A 9354-nucleotide genomic window follows, 5' to 3' on the forward strand; every position below is an offset into this window, starting at 1 on the left:
ATCACCTTGGGGTAGAGCGACGGTAGTGACAGTTGGGGAACGGCTGACGTTTGCAGGACCGGGCGGCGGCATGGGGAGCTGGCGGGGTTCGGGGCAGACGAGAAAGACAGCGTCGAGTGGCAGAGTTCAAGGTGGAAACAATCTTTTGGTCACAGATGCGTTTTTGGTCTGCTGTTGGAGATATTCACAGCGTTGATAAATTTTTGTGAGCCACGGATAATTTTGCTTCATGCTGCCCAGAACGAGAATTGTATAGTCTCTTTGTATTTTCTTATTCTTTTTTTGTGGATTGTAAATATGTTCTTAATATACGCGGAAATGGCTTGGACTGTTCTTTTTTAAAAAGAAGACGTGGCTCATATTCAAGTCCGTTGGGCTGACTTCTAGTGCAACTTGTACACTTGTCTACATGTAAAAAAATGGTCATGTCAGTTACGCAATATCAGAGCGACTGCAGAAGTTAGTTCTGACGGTCAACGCACTCTGTGGAAAAGTATTCCACAGTACTTCTAGAAAGAGGATAGTATATCGTTTCTTGTACCAATAGAGATGGGTGCTTGCTTCCAATCCATTGCGAGGAAATATAAGATGCGCTATGAACATCAGATTAGTTGGTTGCTGGTGAGCTAGACCAGGCCGGTGGAGACGAGGCCACACATATTCCAGTTTAATTCTTGAGGGAAAACGGCAGCTGATGCAGATGTTAAGAGGTGTCAGCATATGATGTTGGTACGCACGCATTCCCCCGCCCACACCGAAAGAAAAGAAGACTTGACGACATGCGCAGATTGGTGCACCTAACGCGAACCAGAATTTCACCATCACGGAAAAGATTATCCACATGCACCTAACCCGTGAATGATGACCTTTGCTGGAACATCTGATGCTCATGGGGTTATGAGGGCCCAGTGCTTTCCTTTTTATTTCCAAATATTTGCCGAGTGCGCAATTTGACGTGCCCAAATCAAAACCACCGGCCATGTCCAATGGTTTCGTATCATGCATGTAGCAGTGGGTGGGTACGTCGTCGAGAAGAGCTTGAAGTTTGAATTTTTCCTCTTCTGACGGCATCTGTTTTAGATTAGATAACTTTGCAGAAAGAAAAAGGGCAGAAGGAGGCAAAGCAAAAGAGCACGCGTGGCCTTGCTCGGGACTTTGGAGCTCCCTCCGATGGACCAGCCGAGCCGACCCAGGAAAGACGAGGTTTCATTTTTTTTTCTCGTCCGTTCGGTAAGCGAGAAAGGGACGCGCATGCACACATAATTTCTCATAGGATGGAACGGGTTCACATACTGCACGGTATTGCTATGTAAGTATGTGCTGCACATTTGTTACCCGGGTCAACACGACGCCGTGCATGCACACCTTTCTCATGAAAATAGTTAAGCTAGCCGGAAAAAGATTGACAAAGCGCAAGACCAAAGGAACTGGATCATCATGATCTATCTCAATGCCAAATGTACCCTGACTTCCCTATGGTCCATTGTGCCGTCCACCGGTGCCTGTAGAAAACCATTACAACTGCCGCTTGTTTGCCCAGCGAAAAGTCAGGTTCGAACGATGGTCAAGATGTGGAGTCGATTGTTCAAATCCACGACACGCGGCAGTGCCGTTCTGTTCTCGACATCATACAGAGAGGACATGGCGGTCTCGCAACCAACCAACCAGCACCGTACATGTGCGTCTGCAGGAGTACAGTGGGCCCCACCGAGAAAATGACTGGGTTCGTTTGAAGTAAAGCGTCCGGTAGCGCGTAGCGGATTTGGACCGGCACCGGTTTGTCCTACTTACTAGTACTACTAATACATGTGCTTAGCGTAAAGACCTGACTAGGTGGTTGTTTTGCCTTTCAGGTCTCCAGCCCGCTCCACTCCGGTCCAAAGAACCAGCGTGCCTGCCTCGTTTTGAATTTGTCCCTGCTCGTCCAAACCGTCCAAAACCCCGAACCAAGCCAAGCCAAGCCAAGCCGGGGGCGTGCAGCAGGCAGAGCACCCGCGCGGCTCCCCCGGCGCGAGGTCTCCTCCTCGAGCAGTGAGATCTCCTCTCCCCCGCTGGCCGCTGCAGCCCATCGGATCGAGCCCCACCCACCACCCACGACCGCGACTCTTTCTCCGCCACGCTCGAAAAAAATAAATCAACGAGAGCCCCCCCTCCCTTGCCTGCACGGCGCCTATTCGCTCGGTCGGTCAGCTCGTCGCGTGGACTCGAAGCCTCAGCAGGCATCCTTCCCTTTCCTTCGCTCCGCTTCCTGCCTGGCCCCTCCTCTCCAACCTCCCAACTCCAAGCTCCAAAGCCCGCTCGCTGAAGCCGAGCCCCCCCTATCCCCTCGTCGCTCTCTCTCGCGCCACCCTGCGCTCGGTTGCTGCGGTGCGCGTAGCTACCTCCGCCATCCGCCTCGCTCGCTCGCTCGCTCCAGCGGCGGCAGAGGCCAGACGGGCGGCCCGAGCCGGCGCGGCTGCTGCGGCCTGCCGAGCGGCCCTTGCATTGCGGCTACGCCTCGTGGATTTCCGGTCGCATTGTGAGACGGGAGGGGAGCGCCCCGGGCGGTGCTGGCAGCGGAGGAGGCGCTTCTGAATCGCGCGGCGCGGACGCGCTGATTTGCTGCGGGGCGCCGCGCCTGATCTCGCGCCCCAGATTCGCCGCCGTTCCCGTGATCTGGGCATTGCTCTGCTGGACAGTATCCGGCGGTGAGTATCTCTCTCTCTCTTTTCACCGTCGAAAGGGAACTGTCGGTGGGTGTAAGTGGGGGTTGTCGCGAGATTCGCGTTGCCTATTTCGTGCAGTAGCTTTTGCTAAATACGCAATCGGATTATTTTTTTGGCATCTGCAATTTCTTTCGACTTTTCGTGATCTCACTAGCGGGCTTCTTGATTGGCCCTTGCTTAATTTACCTGCCGCGTCTACTACTTCCAACTGTTTTCTAATCAGTTATAATTGGAGCTAGCTAGTGTTTGGCGCAGTTCCTTTTTCGCATTTTTCCTAAATAAAGTTGTTATCTTCCCTGAATTCCCTCGGTAAAAATGGTTTGGCAGCCTCGTTTTGAAGCTGTTTTCTGCTGCCGGTTCGCACTTAATTGCCCCCCTTTTGAAAGCGAATAATTTTGTTAGATCAGCTGGGAGCTATTAATTTCAGATACGGGCTATTTAAATTCCAGTTCGTAATCATATTATGGCGAGGGGATGTCCTAGTCGGTTGGCGGCACTGTGACATGAAGGCAAATGGCTACTGTAGCCATTTTAAAATGCTATATTTCCTCCGTCCCGAATTAGTTGCGGCTCAAACGGATGTATCTACGTCATTGTGGACAAGTAGATGATGCTAGTTTGCCATGTCAGATCGATTCTGAAATCCCACTTACAAATACTTTTCTGTAATCATGTTGTTGTTTATGCCTTAGTATTTGCAACATGGCTGTGCACATCCTCCAACTACTCTGTAGCTGTGTTACGTGGACGCCTTTGATGCAATTCACATCTCAGTGCGGTTGTTAAGTACTGTACAACATTAATTCTTCTTTTACTGGATGAAGTCCATTTTTCTTATACTGCTTCTTCGCCTTAGCAGGACACAGTTTCGCTGATACACTTCTGTGTGCTGATGCGGTTATAATAAAGCTTTCATCATACCTCTGGGACGTTTGTGTGACCTTCAAGGCGTTGATGAGCACTGAACAACGGTGGCAGTTCAGCAGGAATTGACTCGACTGGCTGACTTGGATGGGTTAGTTCTGAATTGAGATTCTATGGATGCGTGATAATTTAGGCTGAAAAGTACAGTGAATGTGACCCTCATACCAACTTGTCATATCAGTTTTGAGTAATGAAGAAATGGCACGGTGGTTCTGTCATACTATGTTTGTTCCTAATCTTGATGTTAAGATACGTGATATTGGATAGCCCGCTTGCTGAAAGATCTCTTCAGTATGTCTTCCAACAAAATAGCACGGCGCAGCTACACTGGTTAGATGTTCCAAACCCACCTGCACTTCAGAATCCACAGAACTTCTCTCAAGTGATATCAACTGAATTGTTAGCTTCCAACCTTTCCATAACAAGAAATCTCTCTGATAGAGAAATACAGACGTTGCATTCTTGGAATCATCTGAGGGACCTTGTAAATAATGCCCATATCCTACCAGATGGATTGGATGCAATCAAGGAAGCTGGAGTTGCATGGAGGAAGCTAAATGCAGCCCTTGAATATGATGACTCAGTTGTTTCATTCAATGGTAGCACACATCATAAGGACAAAGAGAAGCAATGCCCATATTCCATTCGAAGAATGAATGTTACAAGGGTAGCTGATAGATTTGTCTTAAGAATTCCTTGTGGGCTTATTCAGGGCTCTTCGATAACTATTATTGGTACTCCTGGTGGTCTTCTGGGTAATTTTAAGATAGACTTAACTGGAGCTGCAGTCCCTGGTGAACCAGACCCTCCAATTGTGCTTCATTACAATGTCCGTCTTCTTGGTGATAAACTTACAGAAGATCCTGTGATTGTCCAAAATACATGGACTATAGCTGATGATTGGGGTTCTGAAGACCGTTGCCCATCTTCTGATTCGGATGCTAAGGACAGTGCAAAAGGTATTCATTCTTTCTCTGGTCCATATCTTACATTATTTTATAGGACATGGTGAATACCCATGGCATGGTATTTGCATTGCATGTGAGTTATTCCTTCTAGAATCTGGTTCTGTAATCAGCAAATTTTATCTACCTTGTTGGAGTATAGTTACTTGCCCCTGTATGTACCACCATAAATATGTACCGTGTTGAGGTATATTGTATCTGATATCACTATGTCTGTCTATTTTTTTGCACACTTCTTATATGTACCCTTAAGACCTGTTGAACAAAATGGATTTGGGTCTTGGTAAACAATATGCATTTTCTTTTGATGGCAGGCTTGACATATAGTTTTGTTTTCTGTTGTTTTTCAGTGGACGATTTGGAAAAATGTAGCAGCATGGTGGGCAAAGCCCACAAACAGATCTTGGTCTCAAAGTCACACTCTAATTTTTCAAGCATGCAACCTACAAGGAAAAAGACTGCAGAACCTAAAAAATATTATCCCTTCAAACAAGGAAATCTTGCTATAGCAATTCTTCGTGTTGGAGCAGAGGGGATCCATATGACTGTAGATGGGAAACATGTCACTTCCTTTGCATTTCGAGAGGTGAGTTGTGTATAAGAAATTCGTTCTGCTATTGCATTTTGTAACAGTGTCCAGGCAAACTGATTTTGCCAGGGTAACAATTTTGTTGTTGTGTCTTATGATGGTCTGTGAAAGTTATTGTTCTTATTACTATCATTATCGAACTATTTTATGTCCTTGTTTCAAAGTATGTTCTTATTACTAATCTACCACGTTTTTACCAGGATTTGGAGCCTGGGTTTGTTGGTGAAGTAAGGATTGAAGGAGATATTAAATTGCTGTCTGTGCTAGCAAGTGGCTTGCCTACAACAGAGGACTTTGAGCATGTCACTGACTTGGAAATATTGAAGGCTCCACCTGTCCCTAAGGATAAATCCATTGATCTTTTTATTGGGATATTCTCTACAGCAAATAATTTTAAACGCAGAATGGCGGTTCGAAGAACCTGGATGCAGTACGATGCTGTCCGCTCAGGAAAAGTCGCTGTTCGGTTCTTTGTTGGCCTGGTAAGGATGAAAGACACAGGATATTATATCTTACAGTAATTTGTATACCATATAGTAGTTGTACCTACATATATGCAATATGTGTACATTTTTCAAATAATAGGTGTAGAGCTGCATATGGATAGCAGCATACCACAAGGCTTCATTCATGTTTTTCCTCACAAACGAACATGCTTTGTGCGTGGGTTGGGGTGGGTGGGCGGGGGGTATCATGCTTGTGCAGTGACCACCTTATTTAAGATCGTTCTCCTTTGTTGATTGCATTTGCGTCCACTGTGTACTTGCTTACCCCTCATCACAAGACAACAATCTTTGAAATTTTGTCAAAACTCTTCTTGTGTTCTGTTGTATACTAGAATTACCGCTCTTCACTTCATGGTCAATACTCATTTACCCCTTTGGCTTCTTTGATAAAAGCATAAAAATGATGTGGTGAACGAGGAGCTCTGGAACGAAGCACGGACATATGGAGACATCCAATTGATGCCATTTGTTGATTATTACAGCTTGATTCTTTGGAAGACCATTGCCATTTGCATATATGGGGTATGTATCTACTTTTTCGGGAGAATATCTTTAATTTCTTTGCGGGTAGATTTTTATTTAGGAGTACAGTGGAACCCTGGGAACTCTGCCTGCAGCCTGCATTTTCTGACATCACTTTTCTCGTGCAGACAAATGTACTTTCAGCCAAGTATGTTATGAAAACCGACGATGACGCTTTCGTTCGTGTAGATGAGATACTTTCGTCCCTACATCAAGTAAATATCAGCCATGGACTGCTGTATGGTCGTGTCAATTCTGATTCTCAGCCTCACCGAGATCCGTATAGCAAGTGGTACATAACTTCAGAGGTAACAGTTTAAATTATATTTTTTTCTATTGCACAATTATGCAAGCGTGTTTTTAGCACAGGGAAAGTCTTTATCTGCGCGATGGAAATTTAGTTTTTGTTCAAACCAATGATGGAAACTTCACCACTAATGTGTTTTGGACGGCCATGTGCATTGTGCATTATCTTTTATCATGTAGCAGATGCTTAGCAAATGTTTCCGCCTTTATGTAGGAATGGCCTGAAGAGAGTTATCCCCCATGGGCACATGGACCAGGGTACATTGTATCTCAGGATATAGCAAAAGAAGTTTACAGGAAACACAAAAGAGGGGAGCTAAAGGTATGCACCCTTCTAAAATTTGTAAAAGGGTACCCTCTTTTCCAGCAGAGATAATGAATTCTCTTCAGTTGCTTCAATCTGAAACGATACTGAAGGCAGCTTAAGAGAAAACACCATGCTCTCCAGCTGTTTGTCCCTGCTGTGGTGCGGAATATTAACCGGGGATTTTGACTTGCAGATGTTCAAGCTGGAGGATGTGGCGATGGGAATATGGATCAATGAGATGAAGAAGGAAGGCTTTGATGTCACATACCAGAACGACGGAAGGATCTTGGTGGAAGGCTGTGAGGATGGGTATGTGGTTGCCCACTACCAGGAGCCAAGGCAGATGATGTGCCTCTGGGACAAATTCCAGAAAACAAAGCGAGGAAACTGTTGCAACGAGTAAGGGCGAACGATCTTCTATGTTCTGATGGCTAGTGCTTGCTGGCATCTAACGGCAAGCTTGAGAACATCCATCATGAAAGAGGAGCCAGGGAGCTTCTCGCTGATGGTTTCTGATCACAATTGACAGGCCACATTTTTTTTCTGACATCGGCCATTCTTTTGTGTCCGTGTTCTGGAGTACTTCCCTGGCTTACAACCATATATTTTTGTAGGAGATGTAGTAGGTCCCTTCGGTTTTGGCCATAGGTAGGGAGGTGTGAGCTGCTTGTAACATATCATACGAGTACGTAGGGGTCACATTTTTAGGATAGTTGGGACTTGGGAGGGCCAGCTTTAGCAAGAAAAATCAGTGAATGCTTTTTGCATCCGTGTAAAGCTATTCGAGAACCACCTGTATAATTGATAGTCCGCTTGTGTCTGGTATTGGAGCAACTCTAGGGGAAGTGTATGGATGAACCCGGATATATATGAACTCATTTTGGAAAACATATTTCTAAATGCTAAAAAAATCTGCAAAAAGTTGCATGGGTATGTCTTCATGTACTATGTACGTACATAAAGTTTCAAGAAAAAATAACTTTTCATACCCATGTTTTATGTGCGTGCATAAAGTTTCAAGAAAAAATAACTTTTTTTGTGACCTGTGCAAAAAAGATCAAAAAAATGTGTTGTGGAACACTATTTAGAAGCACTATGGAGACAAAACAAAAAGAACTTTTTCACAAAATTTGTGCCGCGTACACACATTTGTGAATATGAATGCGTGATATATTTTCTTTCAACTTTTTGACGCTTTAAAACGCGCTTAAAATGCATTTTTTGAAAAGTGGGTGCATCCCGTCTCCCTCCTGGGTAGCTCGCGCGAGCGGCCCGGGAGGCACCGAAACCTAAACCAGAAGAGCCCCCGTCCACTGGTGCTCGCCTGGCCGCTGCCGTCGCCGGCGTCGACGGTGGCGGCCGCGCCCAGCCGTCGAAGCGGCGGGTTGGATGGCGCACCCCCTTGGGTTCCCTTCGCGCGGAGGTGAGACGACCAGCGGGCGGCGCAGGGCGGCGAGGATGCCCGGTGGTGCTGGTCGGGAGGCGCGGAGGAGGAGATGAGGTGCACAGCGGAGGAGCAGCGGAGGTCCCGGACGGCGGCGCGACAGAGGGGCCTGCAGGAGATCTGGTGGCGGCGGCGCGGGCTAATCTGGGCCCAATATGGGCTTTGCGGGCCGCGGAGGTTCCAGTGCCATGGCTGTCCGCTCGTAGCTGGAGTACTCGCGCGCGGCAGTGCGGCCTGGAGGAGATCTGGAGGCGGCGGTGCAGGCTGATCTGGCCCGATCTAGGCTTTGCGGGCCATGGAGGTGGCAGTGCCATGGCTGGCCACTCAAAGCTGGAGAGCTTGCCTCGGCAGCTACGGGCAGGGTTGGAGGTCCCTCTGCTGTGCGGAGGTGGATGGTGGACCGAGGCTGTGGTCTCACGCCGTGCGGGAGATGGATGCCGGTGTGCTCTCGGCCATGCGGGTGTTGGTGGACCATGACTTCACATCTACGACTATGAGGTGTTGCGACGGTGGCGGTGTGAGCCATTTTGGACGAGGTTGTGCCAACCCTGTGCCAGTGATGGAGGTAGGTGAGATGGAGGTGTGCGATGATACGGACGAAAGTCCAGCTCGTCTCCGGTCGGTGCTGGTGACGACGACACCGTGGGTGTCATTTCCCTTCTTGGAGGCGTCACCGAGGTGTGTCGGCATCTTCCTTGCTTCACTTGGGATTGGTACTTGTCTCCGGGCGAAAGCCTAGATTCATAGTCGGATCAGCGCGATGGCGGCGTCTTCGACGTCGTTCCTCCGTTAGGAGCATCATGTTTGGAGACACTACTTGAGGTTTTATGTGGAGCTCCTCCGGTGCTCGTTATTGTCCAAGGTTGAGCTTTAGGGCGCAATGTACGTTGTCACCGGTGATTCCAAGACGGTGCTTTCCTTGGGACCAACCAAGTTCCGCCATTGACTTGCCACCTCCTTTTTTGGCATCAAGGGTGGATGGTGCGTTGACAAAGGTACGTTCTATTGGATATGGAGTTGTCTTCGAAGGTGACCGCGTCGGTCGAGACGCGGTGTTGGAAGTGCTTGTTATCTACTAGAGGGGGG

The 9354-nt window shown here is 47.6% G+C and overlaps 1 protein-coding gene across 1 annotated transcript; it reads left to right on the plus strand.

Annotated features, from left to right (window-relative positions):
- The first annotated feature begins 2173 nt into the window (after positions 1–2173).
- On the plus strand, positions 2174–7663 carry LOC119337530 (beta-1,3-galactosyltransferase GALT1-like). The gene is made up of 8 exons (XM_037609697.1): positions 2174–2687; positions 3565–4588; positions 4945–5180; positions 5384–5665; positions 6083–6211; positions 6340–6519; positions 6732–6839; positions 7018–7663. The coding sequence occupies exons 2-8, from the start codon at positions 3820–3822 to the stop codon at positions 7225–7227; spliced, it is 1914 nt and encodes a 637-aa protein (XP_037465594.1). The 5' UTR covers positions 2174–2687; positions 3565–3819; the 3' UTR covers positions 7228–7663.
- The last annotated feature ends 1691 nt before the right edge of the window (positions 7664–9354 follow it).

Source organism: Triticum dicoccoides, chromosome 7B, assembly GCF_002162155.2.
Source record: "Triticum dicoccoides isolate Atlit2015 ecotype Zavitan chromosome 7B, WEW_v2.0, whole genome shotgun sequence".
Lineage (NCBI taxonomy): Eukaryota > Viridiplantae > Streptophyta > Magnoliopsida > Poales > Poaceae > Triticum > Triticum dicoccoides.

Excerpts from the sequence above, each read along its gene's own strand:
- LOC119337530 (XM_037609697.1), top strand. The coding sequence starts at position 3,820 with ATGAAGAAATGGCACGGTGGTTCTGTCATACTATGTTTGTTCCTAATC. Across the intron at positions 4,589-4,944 it reads TGCTAAGGACAGTGCAAAAG|TGGACGATTTGGAAAAATGT; the intron begins GTATTCATTCTT and ends GTTGTTTTTCAG. Across the intron at positions 6,520-6,731 it reads AGTGGTACATAACTTCAGAG|GAATGGCCTGAAGAGAGTTA; the intron begins GTAACAGTTTAA and ends GCCTTTATGTAG.